This window comes from Corvus moneduloides, chromosome 4 (genome assembly GCF_009650955.1).
Source record: "Corvus moneduloides isolate bCorMon1 chromosome 4, bCorMon1.pri, whole genome shotgun sequence".
NCBI lineage: Eukaryota > Metazoa > Chordata > Aves > Passeriformes > Corvidae > Corvus > Corvus moneduloides.
Genome location: NC_045479.1, coordinates 1,462,239 through 1,484,288, shown reverse-complemented (window position 1 = coordinate 1,484,288; position 22,050 = coordinate 1,462,239). Strand labels below are relative to the sequence as shown.

The following is a 22,050-nucleotide window of genomic DNA, read 5'->3' as shown; positions in this document are numbered from 1 at the left end:
ATTCCAACCACTTCTCTGTTTTCTTGTCAGAGCAGGTTTACTTCCTGCCTACTGCTCCAGATCAAACATTGCTGCACCAGAGTTGGAGCCTCTGCAGGATCAGGGGAAAGGTTAAAGAAGCCATCAGTAGGTTATGCTGCCCTCATTTTCTTGTAGAGTGTAGCAGAATTTCATTCTTTGGTTAGACAAATATTTGAGAAGTATCTGTTATGAATAGTTTAGGTTAGATGTCTTGCATAGGATGGACTAGACATAGTCCTTCCAGCCATATTTTCTGCTGTTTCCATGACTGTCTCACAACAGATTCAGAGCCTTGACTCTCTTTTGCTTTGTCATTTGTTTTGTGGTTTATTACCCAATGTACAGCCAACCTGATGCAGTGATTCCAGGCCTCAGTCCAATTACATGTGCTAACATATTCTGAGATTAAGTTTCTGGGAAGCTTTATGTTGAAAGATTTCTGATATTTTTGATATGTTCCCTGGGATCGCAGAAGGATAATTTTTTAAAAAATTTTTAATTTTTTTTTTTTTTTTGATAGTAGTAGTAGGAAAAATAGGCCTTTCTTCCTCCTCAAATCTTATTGCATCTTGGCACACTTTCCATTCTCAAGCCTTAGGCTCTGCTGTAAATTTAAAATAGTATTGATGGTAAAGGGATTATAGGATAGCTTACATGAACGTTAATTTTATACTTACAAGCTGGTAATAGATTTCTAAGAATTTATTTGACTTTCTTACTCTTGTTTTGAGTTGATAGAATTCTGTGTTCTTATTATTGCTACTGTAGACTTTATTATTGTGATAAGAGCTATACAGGGCTCTGTATAGAAAGTGATGGTCTCTGCCCCCAGAACTAGTAGTCTTTTCCGAAGAAGATGGTGATGGGAAAAGAAACAGGGCATGACTGGGAAATGAATGTGTGATCTCCCACTGCTGACGAGCAGAATGACTTTGTGGTGGGTGAGGGGCCTGGCACATGCCTGGTTCTGTGGTGCTTTCTGGGCTGTCTGTGGTGCTTTCTCACCCACCATTGTTTCTGAATTGGCCCAGGCTGACAGTGGTTGTCCATCTTGTCTGCCATGGAGCTGTGGGAGAGCCACGTTGGGCTGTGTGGCATTTGTGACTGCTGTTCATGTCCTGAGCAGTACTGGATCCTGTCTGCTCCGGGTCGGGGGGAGGTGGCTGCTGCTGAGGATGCCACCTGGCTGACAGGGCAGGGGCTGCTGGTCTTGGCAGTCTGGGCTGGCCCATGGCTGGGGGACCTGCGGTGTTTTTCAAGCTGTGTGTCTGAGTTTTGTGCTCACTGTTGTCTTTGTGCATCAGATGTGGTCTGTCCCAGGGTGCCTGGAAAGGCTGCTGCTTTTGGACACCAGAGAGCCATGGGAGAGCCTGGATGTTGCCTGACTGGAGGGGCTGGGGCTGACAAGCTCTGTATTGTCAGTGGGGTCTGCAAGAAAAGGCACAGCAGCAGTTCCCAGATGGGAAGCAATGAGTTGCTGCTTGTGAGGACAGTGACAAAGGACAACAAGTGATGGCCTGGCACAGCCCTAGTTCTTAGTCCTTCCTCCCCGAACCCCCGCGGGGAGTTGGAGCTCCCATGCAGAGCACTGGATTGCTGCTTTGGCAGCTAACCCCTCTTCCTCCCTGTGCTCCCTGCCTCCTGGGCAAAGGCATATTCTGGCATGGCAGCAGATCTGCATCTCATCGAACTGCCTGACTGCTTGGTCAGCTCCCGTCATGGGGCTCTGCCAGAGAAGGAGGGGGAAGTGTTGATCCCCAGCTGTCCCAGCATCAGGCAGATCCAGGCAGTCCCTGCTCTTGTGTCTGCCCTGTTTTCAGCTTCCCTATGAAGCTGAGGACAAGTTATGGGACAGAAGGTGACCAGGTCTGCCAGGGAATCTCTGGGCTGGCACTGTGCTTGTGCCTGATGTCTCATGAGAGCACCAGTGCACAGAGCATGTGGATTGGTTCAGGATGGGATCAAGTTAGCTTTGTGTGGTGCTGAGTTTCGGATTTGTGGCCAAAGCAGCGTGGGTGACATGCCACTGCTTGAGCCACAGCTGAGCAATGAGTGCACAGTGCCGAGGCCTTTTCCGCTCCTCACCCCAGCACCAGTGAGCAGGCTGGGGGACACAGGATGCTGGGAAGGGGATACAGCCAGGACAGGTGACCCTGCTGGGGATAGCCCACTCCTCATTACATCTCAGCAACACAACTGCAAGCTCCTGCTCCTCCTCCTGCACTGGTGAGGCATCAGGTGGCTGGTAGTGTGAGCCATTGTGGCCTTTTGCATCACTTGTTCAGTTTTCTTTTGTTTTCCTAATTCATAGAATCATCAAGGTTGGAAGAGGCTTTAAGATCATCAAATCCAACTGTCAATCCAGCACTATCATTGTAACCCCTAAAGCATATCACCCAGATATTAAACTGTCTTAGCCTGTGAGGTTTGGTCCTATCACCTACTGAGCTGTAATATCCTAAGTGTGTTGAAAACCAAGATCCGTTCAGTGTCCCATCAGCATTCCCAATACCAGTGACATAAAGACCTGCACAAGCTTGGTTCCCCACCCCTGCCCCATCAAGCTCTCCGCCACAACTCACAACAACCCCAGGCAATACCCCAGGCGTGGGGAAGAGTGGCTGGAAAGCTGAGTGCTGGAAAAGATGAGCGAGCCACAGCCATAAGGACTGAAAGGCAGGAAATCCTCATCCCTGGAGCCTGCTTCAATAGCATTCTGTATAGAGCCAGACTCATTCTCTCCGACTCTTCTCAGCTATGCTTTGTTACCTTTCCCCTTTATAGTAATTCCTTGTGCTTTTTGTAATCTGTGTCCTTCTCAGAATTTGCTCCATTGTTGTTCACAAGTGCAAGGGCAAAGCAAGTTACTTGATTTTGCCTGTGCTTCCCTGTTTGTTATTGCATGAGAAGGCCCTGATCTTTCCTAGAATATGCTTAAAAACTCAGTATAAGATAAAAAATTATTGCAGTTGCTTGTGATCTTGAATTAATCACCTTGACTGGAAGTCAGGGATGTTCATACCCTTTTACTTATTTCATTAGAAGATATTGCAGTCAGTCTCACTGGGTGCATGTTAACATTTTGAGGATCTCTGCTGAAACTTGCTGCTGTTGTTAGGTAACCTGTGAGCTATTTTATAGCTGAGGCTGCCAGGTGTGTTTTTACTCAAGTAAGTGATAGAAATGCGTGGCCTAGCACAGTGTTTAGAAGAGTTTGGGTATGTCAAATGAATTACAGCTGTTACAGCTGCCCAACCTACTGCTTATGGTCTAGGATTTTCAGTGAAAATAACTGCAGCCAAGGATGATTTGGGAAGGCATTGACTTGGTAGAAAGAGTAGGACAAATATGATCTTGCCGTCTGCACCTACCTGAGACAGCTGTGTAGGGTAAGAAAGGTAGGAATGCAACGATGAGAGTAACAGCTCTGGCCAGGGGCTGCTGTCAGCTGCAAATCAACTTAAAGCTATTGCCAAGGCCCGGTAGAACAAGCATTAAACTGACGGCTCGGCCAGGGGCACCAGGATGTCTTGTCACAGCTTCGGTTAGAATTGAGGTGGACCAGCATGTCACCTTTAATTTGACCCATCTCATAAGTGAGAAGATCTGTTTTGATCAAATGATGAATTTTAGTTTCAAGAGGTCACAGTCACATTATATCTTCTTTATTTGGGCTGGGTAAAGCTTTGCCCTGAAAGAAGCTGCATTGGAATTAACAGGCACTTTTCAGATGAGGGGGTTCTCAAAAAAAACATCTTTTTGAGCCAGTGGCCCTTTGCAGGTATAATGTTGCCATATAAGCCCTGAAAATCAGCAGTATCCAGCTGGCTTCCCCGTCACTCCATTTTGCCTCCCACAGGCAGGGCAATCTGATGCTTCCTATTCCCTTACCAGAGTGTCCTGGGCTGGCATATTGGCACGCACATCTTGTATGTACGTTCCTTTCTGCTGTGACATGGAGATTTTGCAGGCTCGGGACAATGTCTTTATCATTTTACTTTAGGCAACAGGTGCTAAATAACTGCACTCACCATGTGCCACATCCACTTCTTTTTTTAATCTCTCTTATCCTTTTTGTTCGGCATTTACAGGTTTTCCTTCCAGTTTAATGGTTTTATTAGGCAACAGCGTCAGGAGGTGCTTGAGAGCATGTTGGATAAACAAAGCCAGCAAAACACAAGTCCAGCTGAAAATTCCCCTTTGTGTTGGCAGTACAAACTGTGGAGAGATCTGGATGGGTGCTAATGCCAATCCCTAATGCATTCTTAACATGCTGCTTTCAGGGCTTGGGGAATGTTGGCAAAGGAAAAAAGTAAATTGCTGTTTTTAAAGGTCATAGGTGATAGCGGGGTAGCACTGTGATAATCTTTTAATGAGTGATATTAACATAAGAGGCATTGATACTTAATCAGTACCCTGGCATTTGTCACCTGGCTGTGCTCTGCTTCCCTTTTGTGGGTTCTTCTGAGTGATTTCCCTCTTGGTGCTGCTTGAACAAGTGAAGCCCAAAGGGTTTGTGAGCCAGGTGAAGTGTTGTGTAGGGCATCCTACTTCTCAGGGACCCAGAAGAGGCTGAGGGTGCTAGTAATACTTTGTGCAGACCACCCTGTGGTGGGAGTACTCCAAAGATGATCCTCCAACACCTCCTCTCAATGTGTCATCCTTCACAGAAAAAGAAGACCAAATGCATTGCAGCACTTGATGCTGTCTTGACACAAAAAGCATTTAGATTCTGAAAGATTTGGGTGCTTTTGCATGCTGTTAATTTGCACTGCTTGGTAAAAACAGGGAGAAAAAGACATAGTGGATAGAGTCCTAAGAAAGGATATTAAGAAAGTAATGGCCAAAAGAGTGGCTCTCCAGAGATCTTAACAGGATTATAAGAACGAGAAAAATTGCCTCTTTTCCTGTTGGATGATTGTTGCCCTACTGGTCTGTGCAGTTTAGCCTCTCTCTGAGGTCTTACCAAGGGTGTTCCTACTGTTGTTTGAAGGAATTGTTATGGGTCAAGTGCTGTACCTGACATTGTTGACTCAGGCATTGGCACGGTGTCTGGAGGAAAGCTGGTTTCCCCAAATTCTGAAGGAGGTGAGAAAGAGCAAGTGGGATCCCTGGTCAGATTGTGCACTTCCAGGAAGCTCTGTGGTCTGGGAACTGTTTCTTTTCTGGATAAGGATCATAGTTTCTTACCTCTCTAGGCTTTCTGCCTTCAAGGGACTCAAACTGAAGTGCAGTGAGTGTATTCACTTGTGGCTGCAGCTTGCTGCTCCCTCTACATATGCTTGTGGGTTTATGAGAAGAGCCAAGTTAAAATTCATTCCCATCCTTAAATAAAAGCTATTTGTTAACCCCAGAAAACTTAACAAACTGTTTTGGAGTGATGCCTTTCAAGCAGTTGTGCTACCACCACTGAGGAAGCAGCAAACAGGCATAAAAGCAGAAATCAGCACACTGATGGGAGTTCTAGGGGAAGAGGCTTCATATGATAATTATGGTCCCCAGGCCAGTTTATTGTAAAGATAATTACCCTAATGAAAGTGACCCGAGATGCAGAAGGCTGGACTCGAGGGAAAGCAGATGATACCACTGGAACAGGGAGTTCTTTAGAAGCTGTGGTTCTGTGCAGAGATAAACACAAAGATATGGTTGTGTTCTACATACTCACTTAAGCCCCACTGACATCCCTGCTCCCATGTAATTGTTTGCTTGAGCTGTCTTGCACTGTGGATAATAGCAAACACTCCTCTGTGGCTTTTATTTTGATCCCTGTCTTCTGTGATACCTCTTTTTCTAAAGCATGGTAAGAGTGGTAAGAGGTTGCCAGGTAAAATTAGTTTTAGGACATCACTAGGTAGTGCTTCTCCCGTTGGAGCATTCACTGTCAGAAGAATAAAGGGAAGAGTTAAGAAGAGTAATTGTTGTTTCATCAGATTATGTATTAATTCAACCAGACTAATGCACTGTAATATCTCGACAAGCCGTATAATTGGAGATAGTTGAAACAAGCTTTTAACTATTAATGTGCTCCCGCTCTAAGTTAATTTCACATCTAAGCCATTAAGCAAAAAAAACCCCAACCAAACAACCAAACCTAAACCAAAACAACCAGTCAATAAGAAACAGGTTCATTAAAGGCATCTTGAAAATTAGGTTGTTTAAAGAAGCAGGGGTACACATATTCTTTTTTCAAGAGCTTGGGACCGATTTTGCCTCATTTTGCAAAATGTGCGCAGGGGCTTAGAAGTCCAAGACACTGATATTTCTTGCGGAAGCACCTTCTTACAGCATTTGCAAATCATTTATCACTATTCTGGATTACCTGTGTTCCAGTCTATTCCATATGCACCCAGTACAGAGGACCAGGATTTCACTTGGGGGTCTGTAATAAGGGACAGTGCTTTCTGACTTACATTAGGAAGGAAAATGGAGCTTTGAATGTGATTCTTTGAATTCTCCCTTGCTTTTGAGCAGCACGGTTTAAATGCTCAGATGGTATAGGAAGAGAAGGGAGAGGGTGAATCAAGGCTCTGCCTGCTTTGTAGCCCTTTCTAGTTGTTCAGCCCCTACCTGTGAATAAAAGGGGAGTGACGTGCCAGAGATCCTGCATTCCTTATTTCCCTGCTGTTCTTTCGGATGATTCACACCACAGGAGCTACCATAAAGAAAAAGTAACTATCCCTGCCAAAAACAGTACAAACCCCTGTGGTGCATGTCTGCAGCTAGTCATGGCTTACAAGAGAGTCTCTGCAGTCCCTCATGCAGGGAAACATTTAGCCTTCTTTGCTAATGGGTTCTTTCTAGGAAGATAAGCGTGTGAATGAGCAAGTTATTGTGACATAAGTAACTTGCTGCCTGCAGGCTCTGATCTCTCACATTGGTTTTATGTATTAAAGGAAAATCAGTGTAACATCTACTTAGTTGTGATGGGGATTAATTTCTGATGATCAGCTTATATTCTGTGGTACAGCAATTGGGTGTTTCTGGAACTTGTACAGGGGTGTTAACCTTACTGTCCAAGAGATTTCATGTGCTAATTTTATACCTTGTACTGCTACTTCAACTCAATTCTTAAACAGAATTTCAAAATATGCTACTTCTTGTATAACAGCACTGTATATATGTTTGTGTGCACTTTATGAATATTTCTCCAGCTACGTAGAGGTTAGTTGCCTTTAACCATCATGTCATTAAATATCCCTACAGAGAAAATGTTAAGGCTTGTCTATGTTCACTGATGCAGTCTGACTTTATTATTTTGATACACTTCATTTTTGTCTCTGTGTTCCTTCAGGCTTCCGACTTGATTATCACCCCAGCTACGACGTTCAAGGAAAAACCAGACCCCACTGGTTTGGTATTTGGAACTGTGTTCACTGATAATATGCTGATGATAGAATGGTCCTTGGCTTCAGGATGGGAGAAACCCTATATTAAGCCGCTAGAGAACCTCTCATTACATCCAGCCTCCTCAGCCCTGCATTATGCTATAGAAGTGAGTATTAAATTGATTTGAAAACCACTATTTTATTAACTCTGGAAGACACAACTTTGTAATACAAGGACTATTACTGCCTTAAGTTCATTAGTATTGAGTTACATTTTGTTTTGTTAACTGGTGTTCTTCCAGAATAATTGCATTATTTATAACAGGGTTATGTGTAACACAGAAGCAGCTGTGGCCTGGGGATTAGAGCACACTTAAAAGTCCTGTCCTAGGGAAGGTGAGCTCTTTCTTGTGTGGTGATAAATTTATTTGAAAAACCATTCTCGTTCACTGACAGTGGGTTGGTCCAGTTACTGTCTCTGATGTGGCAGTGCAGGACTGTGTGAGCCTGTGAGAGTCTCAGAGTAGCTTTAATTGGGGGACTGAACATGCACTTCGTGAAAGTGTCTTGAAGCTGATTTAAAGGTTGATAGCTTGGATTGCAGGACAAACTAGATAGGTGCTTGTTTGGGACTCTGAACAAATCCCTCAACCTTGGAACTAGATCTGATGCGCTCAGTGTATACAAGTGTCTTTAAGGAGAGAACATACACCAAGGAACTTTGGGAAGTGGAATGTCAAGTCGGAAACCAGCGTGGTTAAAGTTTCTGTGCTTAGCTGATTACTGCCTAAAGCTGCCTTTTGTGCCTTCAGAGCAGCTCTGGCTGTACTCACACCTGTGTGGGAGCCCCAGCAGGGCACAGACCCTGAAATGGAAGCCCACTTCTCCTCCCAGTTCTGGGTAGGTGGGAGTGTCTCCACTGAAGTGTGTGGAGTTGCTTGTGCTGCTTTTACTATTTCTTATATTTTTCCTTTTTTCCTTTTTTCCTTTTTAAAAATTTTTTGTATTTTAACCACTGGTATAAGGGAAGCTTTCCCTGCTTGTTGTTCCTGAGCTTCTGCCTTCACCATTTTTATTTTGACTGATTTTTCCCCATCTAGTCACCAAGCCTCCAGAGGTCCTGTGTAAATTACAACAAGACCCCTGTGACCGAGGCTGCAGCTCTTGGTCTGCACTTCTTACTTCTTGTAAGAAACCACGCTGGAGTCCCAAATCTGTATTTCACTCTTAGTAGCATATTGTTTTAATGCTTGGCCTCTGGCCTGGTCTGAAATCATTGCTAATATGAATATGCTCTTATTTTTTTTTCCATTTTTTTTTATTCTTTTACCTGTATTGCATCACGTTTCCTCTAGCCAAGAGGACAGACAGAGGAGAATCTGGTGTCATTGCTGTGGCTCAATGAATACACAGTGGGTATAATAAAAGTGATGAATTTGGCATTCCCTCCCCTTTCTCCTTGCCCTTCATGATGCAGTGTGGTAATCTGGATCTGCTGAACTCCAGATCCAGCTCTCGTGATGTACAGATGTCAGACAATACTGTTTTCACACCACTGTAGCAACCAACCATCGAGCAACCACAGCAGTTGCTTTCATTAAAGCTGAACATTTCTGGAACACATCACTGTCTCCGTTTTTAATGAGTCAAAGGTTTTACTGAGCTCTGGAAGATTAAAAGCATTTATTTTTAGAGAAAAAGATTTAACATCATGAGAAGGCTTTGTGTTTCAGTAATGATGTGATTTTTACTTCTGTCAAACCATTGATCAAATCTTAATAGTGACATTCCTCCCTTTTCCCTCTCATTGAAAGTTCTGTGAATGTGTTTGGGAGAAGGGCGAGGGGGGGGGAAAATGTATTCTGTGATAAGAAAGTAACATTCCAACAATGTGCCATCAGTTAGTAACTGGCCCAGTAAAAATCGTATCAGCCAGATGACCAGCTATGCTATCCTTTATTAAAGATTTTTTTTTCTTGTGGCTACAATGTCTACCCTAGGAACAACTTCTTTTTCAAAACTGTGCCAAGGTTTCAGTAAAGTTGGCATTGCCATAGGACTAAGATAAGTTTTGAAGGCAAAAAGTTGTGGGTTCTAATTCTGGTTCTGCTACATAATTGGCATACAGCCTGAGGAAAATTGCTGGGATTCTGCAACCCAATTACAACCCAATTAAAATTTGTCATGTGGAAGGACCTAGCTCTGCCATGAAACTGCATGCAAGCTTTCTAAAGATTGCATTTCACTGATCCTTATGGAAAAATATAATAGAATTTGATAATAGTGAAACCTGAAATATTCTGTTAAAATGACTTATGCACAAATACAGGATTAATTTTTTCCAAATAAAATAATGCCTGTCTAGACTTCCAACCACATAGGATGCAGTTCCAGCCACTTTTTGTGGAACAGTCAGAGGAGGAGAAGCCTGAGAGGCTGACAGCAGTGATGCAGTTAAATTCATAGCACTTACACTGGAATATATTGTATCAAGAAATGCTTTGGAAGATAAATTCTAAGAATCTGAACTGTTGTCTATAAGCATAACTGAGCCTTTTATACTTAATCTAAATAATACCTGTGTATACATATGTATTAGTGTGAGTTTATATAATACATGTGTTTTCTGTCTATAAGTATAACCAGAAATTACCAATCTGTAACTGAAAATAACTGGATATTTTGTGGGCATGTTTTTTGATGTGGTTTGGAGATGCTGTAAGGCATTTTTCTGGGAGGGCATTGATAGGATAAGGATTTCTGATTGTCAACACCAGTTGTCTGGATCCTGCAGTCCGATGGGGGATAACTATGTTTAAATTTCCTGTGAAGTGTATAGAGAAAATATTTTCATGCACTTTGTCTCTAATGTAAGGCTTCATCACTGTCATTCAGGCTAAACACCATTCCACAGCATAGGGGTAAAAGGGGGAAATAAGTGACCAGTTCCTGCTACAATTACAGCAAGAACTTTACAAGAGTTCTCTCAATTACCTTATTCTATGCTTCCTGACAAAGATGTGTTTTGGACAGAGCCCTAAAAATAATTAACATGTATTTAATAAGATTCTGTAGATCCCTTATGTAAGTGAAAATGCTGTTTTGACTCAGATATTAGTCAGGATGTGAGGGAATAGTTAAGTCAAACACATGCTACAAATTTTAATTGCTGTAACCAAATTATGAAAAAAGAAAAAAAAAAGGTTATCATGAAGTTCCTTGACAGAGAAAGAACTATGAAGTTTGTATTACAAAGATGATCTGCCTATACTTCAGATAAATGTATCTCACAGGAATGTATTGCCAGAATTCACTAGTTAGCATTTTTGTGTTCGCGTACTGTGAGCAGGAAGGTGAAGATTTTATTTCCAAAGGGTGTGTTCTGCTTTTGCACAGATCATCATGGGGTAACATCTCAATTACTACTTGATTTCTTTTCCCTCCTTCTCTGGCCTGGTAGTTGTTCGAAGGGATGAAGGCTTACCGAGGAGTGGATGGCAAGATCCGCCTGTTCCGGCCAGCCCTCAATATGGACAGGATGGCGCGATCAGCACGGAGAACAACTCTGCCAGTACGTACCCAAGGCATCTCTTGCTCCTTAAGTCAGAGCATGTTTTCATTTTCAGAGTGCAAATCTCTAAAGCTTTTCAGTAGTAGTATTTACCAAACGCTCTTAAGTCTTTGGTAGCTCAGTAAAACTCTTGTTAACTGATATTATTAATTGAAGGAAACTGTTTGAATTGCTTATTTTAAAAAAATCAGAACACTGAGTGCTTTGCTTTCATTGTTGTCTCCCTGCTGCCTTGGATGTACAGAGTGTTTGAGGGATGGGTTCTGTTCTGCAGGTATTTGCATGCAGACAGCTATCTGATTTGCTCTGGTGCTAATGTTCTCCCTTTTCTTCTTTCCACTTCAGTTAAGTTGTTTGGCCTCTTGAGTGCCTTTGGTTTTGGTAATGCCAGTAGCCTAACACTGCTTTTAGCAATTGTACCTTGACCAGTGAACTTCCTCCCAGGCTTTTTAGCTTAATTGCTGTAAGAACTTGGGAACTTTGAGAGACTTGCTGGCCCCTTGGAGTTGTGAACCAAAGCACTCTTCTGTAGAAGAGATGGTGCAGTAACTTGCAGCATGCCTGGCTGAGTTGGCTGCACAGAGAGTTCTCCACATGCTTTGGAGGCAAGAAGAGTCAATGGTTCCTTTTTACCATCTCAGGAGGATACTTTGGAGCAAAGGAGGTCATTCAGGATACTGCACAAAAAGGCACATAGCTAAGACCATGGGATATTAAATTCTGTGAGGAATGAACTCAAGGAAGGTGATGTATGTAGTCCTGTGCACCTCTACAGTGTCACTGTTGCATATCCTGAGGAAGTGGTCCCTGTAGCATATGGATCTGTAAAGACCACAAAGTGTTCTGGCTTTATTTCTCCATTTGCTTTCATCCATTTCTTTTCCTTCCCAGTCTTTTGACCAGAACGAGCTGTTAGAGTGCATCCGTAAGCTTGTGGAAGTGGAACAGGAATGGGTCCCATACTCAACCTCTGCCAGCCTGTACATCCGCCCTACCCTAATTGGAACTGAGGTGGGCAACATTATTTTTTTCCTTTCTTTAACTCTTGTTTATTTAGGTACGAGGCAAAATCCTCCATCCATAAAGGGAAATACTCAGCAGTCCGTAGGTGACAGGATTAAGTTCGGGGCAGATCGGTTTTTTGGTTTTATTTTGGAGTCCCTCGGCTATAGCGCCACGGCGCAAATTTAACCTTGCCCACACCGCCACTTAGTGGCCACACTGGTTCAGAGCACGGAAAGTAAACCGGGTAACTACTCGCAGTGGGAATGGGACAACAACGCATGTCAATTTTGGGCTTGTGCTGAAAGGATAGTTAAATGTGACATGGTTATATTAAAATCCTAATAATTCGGAGGGAACGTGATGGAACAGAAATTGCTGTGTACGTTTTGTGATTTCAAGTCATATCTGAACTTAGTGAGGAGTTTTTGGAAGATTTTACCCTGTAAATTAAGATGTCTCAGAAGAGACGCTTTCAACAGAACTAGGGACTAGTTCCTGTGTCAATTTATTCTTGAAGCTGACCTTCTAAGAGGCTCCTTAGCAAATAGTTATTAATGTCTCCTCTCTGAGTTTCATGTGTGAGTCAATTCTATAGTATTGATAAAGGGAGTTAGAAAGAGAGAGTTTATTTTATTAAATCCTTCAGGATTCTGTTTTTCAGCAGTAGCAAGAGAGAAACTTATAATGGTAGAGCATAGGGCAAGAAGCTAAAGAATATGGGTTCCAAACTAGGTAAGCTAAACTTCTGCAGAATCCATATCTGTAAGTATTTACCATACATGAACATTTTACATTTCACATAAGTTCTAGGACTCCATTAATTTAATACTTTTAAACTAGTTGCAGATTTTCAGATTAAAAAATCTCCACTGAGTAACTATAAAGTACTGGTATTAAAAACTGGGCGGTTTACCCCTGGTTTTGTTCTTGGAAATTCCTCTGCTTTAAGCTTTGTTTCAGGATAGCCAACACTGTAGCCTTTCCACTGTGTCACATGTTGTTTCCAGATTGCTGTCCTACTAAGCTTTTATGAATCACCACAATTAGAAACCCAGGCAGCACAATCTTTTGAATGATCATGTCAGCAAAAATATGAAGATCTCAGTTAATCCTGTTAGAAGTCTTTCTGAAGCAGTAAGGTAGACAGAAATCAAAAGAACCCTTTCAGCACCTGGGGGACTTCGGCCAACACCAGACTTTCAAGTATTGATGGTGATGACTTGGAGTGTGAGAAGCCATCTCTCAGAGAGGAGGGGGAGGAGAAACTGTTACATTCTTGGTTATTTCCTATGCAGTTGAACTATAGTGAACTATTTTTAGCAGGCAGATAATTTTAGCTATCACACAGGCATTCAGAGAGCCAGCACTCAACTCTAGCAATGTCAGTTCTAAGTGGCACTGGCCAGTTCTTCTCACTAATGCAGCTGACAGTGGTTTCTCCGCTGTTGTTATTGCTAGGAGTGGTCTTGACACTCCTTCCCCTGGAAGGCTTTGTGGGCTTCTGGTATGATTATATAGCACTTTGTTAAGCTAATCTTTGAATTCTCAAAAGCTTGAAACTATTTGAGAACACTAGAGTAATACATAGATAAATGGAATGGCTGTAAGTGGATGGTGACAGTATATAAAATCAGGGTTGTTATGTTGTTTCGATAGGGGGGACATTATAGAAATATTTTTTTCTTCATTGCAGCACTTTACACTGTCCTGGTAAAAGCACTCTCATGCTGCAGTTCTGCTGAAAGCAGTGTTTCAAAAGCTGATGGTGCAGCACCTGATGTTTGAAGGATACCAGTAACTTTTGATTTGTTTACATTCCTTATTTTTAGCCTTCCCTTGGAGTGAAGAAGCCGACTAAAGCCCTACTGTATGTCATACTGAGCCCTGTGGGCCCTTACTTTGCAAGTGGAAGCTTTAATCCAATATCCTTATGGGCAGATCCAAAATACGTAAGAGCGTGGAAAGGGGGAACGGGAGACTGCAAAGTGGGAGGGTAAGAAAACATTATCCTGCATTTTCTACATAGCTCACAAAGCAGATTTGGGTTTTAGTGAGGTATCTAATCCAGCAGAAATAGAGATATTAAATGCAGTAGTTAAACAAACAACATACTACAACGAAGAGTTCAAAATTGTACTTTGCAAATACTCAGTTGCATATTTTTGTTTGAATATTACAGTCAATTGATTTTTTTGCAGCATCTCAAGCTGAGGAACTGCATCTGGAAGGTGCCCATATAATACTTTGGCTCTTGCCCTTGCAGCAGATGACACTGAAGTTACCACTTTGTGCTGCATCATCAGTATAGCAGCCTGCTGCCAGTAGAGCAGGGAGCAGCTCTGGCTGCTGACCTCCTTCCTTGAATTGTCCTACCCAGGAGTTTCTTTGCTAGGCAGGAAGTCAGTAGCTGTTAAGTGCTGCTCAGCTGAGCTGGTAGAATAATCAGAGGGCAGGAAAATAACTTTAATTCATTCAAGCTGATGTTCTGAACCTTTGCTCTTTGTTTATGAGATTTTGCTTACTTTTAGAAATATATTGTTTCCTGTGCATCCTTCATACATCAGCTGTGAAAAAAAGGAGTAGTCATTACTGACTTGATTTGTGCCCAGAGGGGAGAACTTGACTTCAGTGTGGTCAGCATTTTGGAGCTGCTGACTTTTCGTCTTGAAGGTTGTTGACCATCAGAAGCAAAAAGGGGTATTTTCCCCCTCAAAGCAGCAAGGATTATTCAGTCGGGTTCACTCTGTAGGCAGCATTTTAGAAAAACATTTGCTCCTAAAGGATATGGAATTCATTGAGACACAGTTGCATTTCCTGAAGATGCTTGTTCTGTGACTATCTTTTACTAGAAAAAAAAATAACTCACCTCTGGTGATCTTTGTGCTCCAAGAGTTTCACCTAACGTATATTACCCATCTGACATGAGGTAGATGATTAAAAAAAACCAAAAAAACCCTAAAAGCTGGAGGGCAATTGTTGCTCTCTCTCCAGGATGCCAACTGCTAAATAAAGAGAAGTGCTTTCTGAGGATTTTTAGTTGCAATAATTAGAATGTCCAGAATATGGGACAAGGGATATGTTTAAGACAATTTGGATGGATATGCTAGAGTTGTTGGTGCTGTTCAGCCCTTCAAAGTTTTTGGGTTGTAGGTACAAACGATCTAGTAAAATACTAGTGGGATACTTACAATGAAAATATCCCAGGGACAAGCAGAGCACTTGCTCATAAGGTAGATGTGTACAAAATCTTGTTTAAATTGAGAAGATGCCCAACCAGCTACTCATAACTCTTTGGGTTTTTTTTCTGAAGGAATTATGGTTCTGCTCTTTATGCCCAGCAAGAAGCCCTGGAGTTTGGCTGCCAGCAGGTTTTGTGGCTCTATGGAGAAGATCACCAAATAACTGAAGTTGGAACAATGAATCTGTTTCTCTACTGGATAAATGAAGATGGAGGTATGGTAACATAAAGCATGAAAACTTTAACAGAGTAGACATTTGGGACCGTAATCCACAACATGATTATTAGAATACAGATCATAATCTTTTTAATGAAGATGATTCAACAAAGAAAATGCCTGTTCTCTTCTGAAAATTACTAGGTGGCTGTTAGTTGTGAGAGAGGAGATTCTGGAGCAGCTGTGAGTGCTGCCTGCTGATAACAGACTAAACTGCTGGGCTAGTCCACATGCTCAGAACGGCAGAGTTTAGCCATGCACAAGGTCACACATCAGCTTTGGTGTCAGCAGGATGTTTGATCTCCAAGGAGGTGTTGGCTTGGAAGCAGTGCAACTTATGGCTGAGCAACTCTTCAGAGTCTGTAGCTTTGAGTATGAGTGGCTCCCATCATCACGTGGTGACAAGTCAAATATTCCTGAACCTATCCAAAAGTGTTTCAGCATCCAATTGATGAAGAACTCTTTTTTCTTTGAAGAATTCAAAGTTCTGTCCAGTGGTGGCAGGGAGAGAGATACATGTCAGTCAGTGTCCTGTATCACTAATGCTCAAAAGATGCTTTCAAGACATATCATTCTTGAACCTGTTTTTACCTCTTTCTACCCACAGTCATCTCTGAGCAAAGTACATGCTGATTAGAAAATTGTCTAGTTAATGAGCAGCCAACTATTTAGGCATCTCAAAACCACCCATTGGGGATGCAGGTATTCAGTGCTTGAGATCTGATAGCTGCAATAACTGGTTATGGGTGATAGCTGCGCTGGTTCAGAAGACTACAGGCAGGTGAATAAAAGGATACCTCATGACTTCCATGAATGTTGGCTCTCCATGAAAATGAAGTTACTGCATTTTTACATAGCAGCAGATGCAGGGGGTCAGACTGATTTCATTGTAGTGCCAGGGGTACCTTTGAAAACTGTCAGCTTTCTGACAGCGCTCAGCTGCAAAAAACAGGCAACTTTTTGTGGGGATAGCAGTGTGCTGTGGATAATGTAGTGTGATCAGGATCCAGCTACCTGACTCCCATCTCCAGTTTCGGTGCTTGTTCTTCTGCAAAATCTTTACCACTTTTGTAAGAAGAGGAATAATACTCCCTCAGTGTTGAATGAGTCTGCAAAGCTTTATGAATGAAGTGATAAATATTAGATATTTTCTTGTTGTTACAGCAGCAGTCTATTTGTCACTGTAGATAGATGGCCAAATTTATGCCTTGTGGAACTTCGCTGGAAAAACATGAAAATAGATTTTGGCTTGTTCTTCCCAGGGAAAGGACACTGAAGCAGGGACATAATTAGAATTCAATGTTCTCATTGTACTTAAACCAGGAATATGCTGGAATTATCCAGCTGCAGCACCGTAGTGTTCCAAAGATCTGCCAGTCACTGTGTTACCAGTGCACTGCTGAATAGTGCTATTGTGAGGTGGCTGTAGCAAACAACTTGTAATTCCTGCCACCCAAGCAGGCTGTGTGCTGGCAAACCTGTCATTTCACAGGACACGGGCATTATCCTCATGGAGCACTTCACTGTCTCCCAGGGTGTTGAGTAACTCTTAATTTATGGGATCTTTGGCTGGCAATCACACTGCACACCTGTGTCATCACATACCTGCCTGTGGCTTTGCACTGGGATTTAGAGCATGCTTGTCATTGTGTTCTGCCACTTCACAAAGGACACTCACTTAGGCTGTGGTTTGGTTTTGTTATGCAAATGCTGCAGCTGAGAGGGATCAAAAAAAGTGAGGCAGAAATTGCAGATCATCATCAAAAGAAAATGCCCTTCTTTGTGTGTTCTGAGGTCACTGCCGAGCTGTCTGAACTTCTCTGCTTGGTTTATAACCAGAGGCTCATCCCAGTAAAGCCTGGACTGGAGGACAGCCAGGCTTCCAATGGGAGTAGGCATTCCTTGCAGCCTTTGCTGTATATTTTCAGTTACAGCATTGTGACTAAAGGTGACATGTTGTCCTGGATGGCGGGAGGAGGCTGAAAAAATATTTTGTTTGTAACATCAAGGAGGGAGTAGGGAAAAAAACTGCTCAATTTTTGGTGAAATAGCGTGACTTGCTCTGTACTGTTCTTGTATTCTCACTGCTACTCTGAGGCTTATAATATGACCAAAACTGGATCCCCGCTGTTGCATAAATACAGGAATGTGATACTTCATTCATCAAATCATATTTACAGTTTATGTTCACTAAGTGAAAAATTTAGTCACCCTACAGCCCCTTCCACCTGCCTCTTCAGAGCATGTAACTATCCCCAGAAGCTCTTGACGTTGAGACTCGCTTCCTGTCACAATGTCTGTTCTTCTGCCTAGAATATAGGCTTGGCTTTATGGAAAACTTTACAATTTAAATATATGTCCAATCTGAAGGTTGCTAACTGTGAAATCTGTGTGCAGTTTTGAAAAATTATGTTTCTTCAAAATGATCTGCAACCATTTGGGCTCTACTTCTATCTTTAATGTTAAGGCATTGTGAACAGTATTCAGCCATTATTTAATATTTTTGTGCTGCTATTAAAATGGTGATTAATAGTACCCACTTCAAAATTTCATAAATTAAAAAGTAAATCTGTTAAAAGATTCTCTGGAACAATCTGGTAAAATTTAAGGCAAGTTTGCTTAGTATTCTCTAGTTGGAACATTAGTTGTGCAACAGAATTGTCTTGTACAATTACAGTACTAACAAGATCAGGATTGTAGCTTCTGTTCTAACAGAGAGCCCCAGCAATAGCATGGAGGGGGGAGCAGCAAATGAACGAGGTGGCAGACAAAGCAAAGGATGGAAAAGTAATTGAGGAAAGCAAATTAACAGACAGATGCCAAGATAGTGATTGCATGAGGGAAAAGTTGGAGAAAAGCCTGAGGGAAGTAACAAGAAAGACCCAGAACAAAGTGGTAAAAGTTAGCTGTTAATATTAGTGAAACAGGGTTTTCTGCATTCTCCTTGATCCTGAAGTTCACTTGGAATTTGTTATCACTTTGGTAAAATACATATTTAGGTGGATTTCTCAGCATTGTTACAGCGTGACTAGTACTGAAGGCATCCCATGATTGTAATCTTACCTGCTCAGTGTTCCTAAGTACAGGTGTGTAACAGGTGACGCTGTGTAATATGGAAGACCTCATTTTAAAAACCCCTTTAAACACTCTGATGGAATTCTATTGTTAGAGCAAGCCTATACCAGGTTTAACAGGGCACTGGGCAGACAGTACTACTACTATAACAATAGCAGGAGTCAACTGAAGAGCAACCCTGACACTTCCCTTCAAATGCTTTTCTCCCCCTTCTTGCAACTATACATTTTAAGGCTTCTATCCCATCAAAACAATTCAGAAGGCAAATGGAGACTGTGAGCTCACAGTCTGTTTTTTGGGAGATGGACAAACTGATGTCATATGGAGCTTGGTTTGGCATCAGTTCACAGAGAGGATGAGCTTTTGGCATGCCATGTTGGATAGTGCTACCATCTCTGCCGGATACCAGGGGAGCAGATGTTCCCTGGGTGGCCCCAGGCTGGTAGGCATCATATGTATACTTGACAGAATTCTACAGAGCAGCCTGTTTGGAACAATTTGAGACTTTCATGTCCTGTCTGCTTAGTGCTGTTTGGCGGCTGGTTTGGCCTGGCACCTTTTCAAACTAGCTCAAATCAGTTAATATATGTTATTGAGCTTAAGCAGGTCCTGGACAAGATCTGTGGCAACATCACCAAGCAGAGAAGTGTAATCACAAACTTTGGTATCAAAGTCCACAGTATTTGAAGTTTTCTGTTAAAGAAAGGAGTGTATTAGATTGTGACTGGGTCATAAATGCAGAATGTCAGGTTTTCAGTGTTTAGAATCAGGTGAGCCCCGTGGCTCATGGAAAGTTTTAAAGTCCTCACCTTGTGATAATTGTGCCAGAATTAGGACCAGACATGCATCACAAGTAGGAATGATGCTAGACAGACTCCAAAAAGGGAATGCTGTTATTCCTGACTGTATGAGAAAGAAGAGATGGCTGCTGTATTTAGAAGTCTGGGATAGGTTGGGGAATGACACTGTGAGCTAGTCAAACCAGAGCAGAACATACAGCCTGTTCTGGGGCACCTTTTTTATACATTTTGGCATGGCAGTTTATACCTAATACTTATGTGTGTAAAGTTCCTCATAAAAGGAACATGGAAGCACTGGTAGGAAAGTCCAAATTAATAAATTGAGGGGTGGCTGCATTAGAAAGTACCAGGTATTTCCTGAGAGAATGGATAGTGAGTAGCAGATTCAGTGAATTTATCCTCCACTTCCCCTATCCTATCCCAGCTCCCAGTACCCCCTCTTGCAGAGTGGGGGAGCCCAGGATTTAATCAGTCTGAAGCTGGCAGGCAGTGTTTATGCACAGAAATATCTTGTTGAGTGTTGAAAACAGAATTGAGCAGCTGAGCTCAACCTGCTCTCACAGACCAAGGACAAATACCATGTTTCTCTCTTCTACCCAGCTGCAAATATTCACAGGACCTATAGAAATTAATTTTAAAGAGAGGTTCTCCTTTGAGAAAGGTTCAGTTGAGCCTAGATTCAGTGATCCTTTTGCAACCAGGGAGAAAGGGCACACAAGATATGTATCTTCATGTTTTTATTGGGGTTTTTATGTGACCTAGGTAAAAAATAAGCAAAACTCTTAATGGTTTGTGGATTATTGAGCAGGGATAGTATGCTTATAATGTCAAAGAAGAAAAAGGATTATAAATAGGGAAAGAAAATGGTTAGGGAAGAGTATGAAGAGTATTACTGAAAGACTCTGGATGTCTTGACTTAGTGCAAATTTGTGACTGTCTTAAAGGCTCTGTCCGAAAAGAGTAAAAGGTCAGTCTTCTCTGATAATAGAAACGAGTGAGTACACTATGTGATGGTTTAAAATGAAAAAGATTAACTCTGATTGCTGCAGAGACCAGATGGAAGAACAAAGTCTACATACAAACTTGTGTTTTAAGTCAAGTATTTACCAACTATGGATTGTTTACCAGGTGTTTGTTGTTTACCATTTATCTATAATCTCATTAGTTGTTAGATGAACTTTATCTAATGTTCTTTTTCAAAAGCAAACAAGAAACACAAGCTAACAAACCGAACTAGTTGAACAAGTTGAATTATTGTTGTTGGATTTTTCTTAGGATTGCTCTAATTGTGTGAAGAGAAAATTAGCAGGGAAAAAGGGTGTCTAGACTACAACAAAAGATCATTAAGGAAGTCTCCTTCCAAGGAGGGTTGGCAAGATTTCCACTGCTTTGCTGTTTCTGTAAATGAACTTCAAAATTTTTGGTAAATGTTTCATATTGCTGCTGTGGAATGGATATACTAAATCCCATATTCCCAAATTAAATAAAACATTTCAGGGAAAGTTATGATCTGCCCTGGGATCATCAGACATGGCTTTCCCTCTGCCTTTCTACTGTGAATTTGAAGACTGAACCATTTCATATTTTACAGTAGTTGCACAGTGCAGTTATGCAGTTATACCTACAATGTATTGAGGAGTAAAACCACCTACAAGGCATTAGGCAAGTATATATTAATGTATTAAATATGTTTCTTCCCCACCCATGGAAGTGTACTCAAATAGTTTCAGACACTCAACAACAACTTACTTGAACTGAGTATCTGTTTGTGTTCTTGAAGAACTCTGCTAAATATGTCGCATCTTACTGGATAGGGAATGTTTTTGATGCCACACAATCATGGAATATCCTGAGTTGGAAGGGACCCACATGTTTGGTGTATAATTAGTAAACTTTAGTTTGTTTTTCAACTAGTGCTTCTCTTTTGTTTGGCAGAAAATGAACTGGCAACGCCACCTTTAGATGGCATCATCCTTCCAGGAGTGACAAGGCAAAGCATTTTGGATCTGGCACGCAACTGGGTGAGTGTTTTGGCAGTAATGGCTTCAATTATCATGTTATAACATCAGCAGAAGTAAACATTTCTGGTGCTCAGTATCTTAAAGTTCAACTGATCTGGTTGAATCATAGGATCATAGAACAGTCTGGCTTCCTAGAATTGTACAATGGCCTGGGTTGTAAGAGAGCTTAAAGATCATTGTCCTGGGTTGCAGTGTATTCTATTACCATCCCCATCAGCTGTTGAAATCAGGTGGGGCAGTGTTTCCTTGCCTCCTCCCCCCAGACTATCTTTCTGTTAATTGCCCATCATTGTCCTGCCGCCTGACTCAGAGATAACTCCCTCCGGACTATCTTCTGTTAATGAGCCTAATCAACACTTTGCCTCATGACTCGTTACCCCATTGTGAGATGCTCCACCCAGAGGGAGGAACCAAGCATCCCATCGTGGATATAAGCTGAGGCTGAACACCAGAGAGACGGGCTTCCCACTGGATTTCCAGAGGACAGGAGCTACACAGCCACCACTGGACTTCCAGAGGAAGAGCAGACTGTTTCACTACAGGATCACTGCTTCAGAGGACTGCAGCCACCATTCTACCAGACTGCTACCACCACCCTGCCTAACAGGGTGTCAGGTTGTACCTTGACTCTGTCAGTTTGACAGTGTTTTCTTTTACCTTTTTTTTTCTCCTTTTTAATTTCCATTAAATTGTTATTCTGACTTGGTGCCTCCCACTGGTTTGTTTTCAAACTAGCACATAATTTGGCGCCCAACGTGGGGCAGCTCTGAGAGAAAG

General features: G+C 42.0%; 1 protein-coding gene across 2 annotated transcripts in view; it reads left to right on the top strand.

Annotated features, from left to right (window-relative positions):
* Positions 1 to 22,050, top strand: part of BCAT1 (branched chain amino acid transaminase 1) — a 66,596-nt gene that overhangs the window by 24,586 nt on the left and 19,960 nt on the right. Inside the window, exons 3-9 of one of the 2 annotated variants that reach the window (XM_032106325.1) lie at positions 7,313 to 7,513; positions 8,702 to 8,758; positions 10,807 to 10,917; positions 11,809 to 11,928; positions 13,752 to 13,915; positions 15,233 to 15,375; positions 21,188 to 21,273. In XM_032106325.1, the coding sequence (XP_031962216.1) occupies positions 7,313 to 7,513; positions 8,702 to 8,758; positions 10,807 to 10,917; positions 11,809 to 11,928; positions 13,752 to 13,915; positions 15,233 to 15,375; positions 21,188 to 21,273 (882 nt within the window). The remainder of the gene's footprint in view (positions 1 to 7,312; positions 7,514 to 8,701; positions 8,759 to 10,806; positions 10,918 to 11,808; positions 11,929 to 13,751; positions 13,916 to 15,232; positions 15,376 to 21,187; positions 21,274 to 22,050) is intronic. The other variant, XM_032106326.1, reaches the window with a different exon arrangement.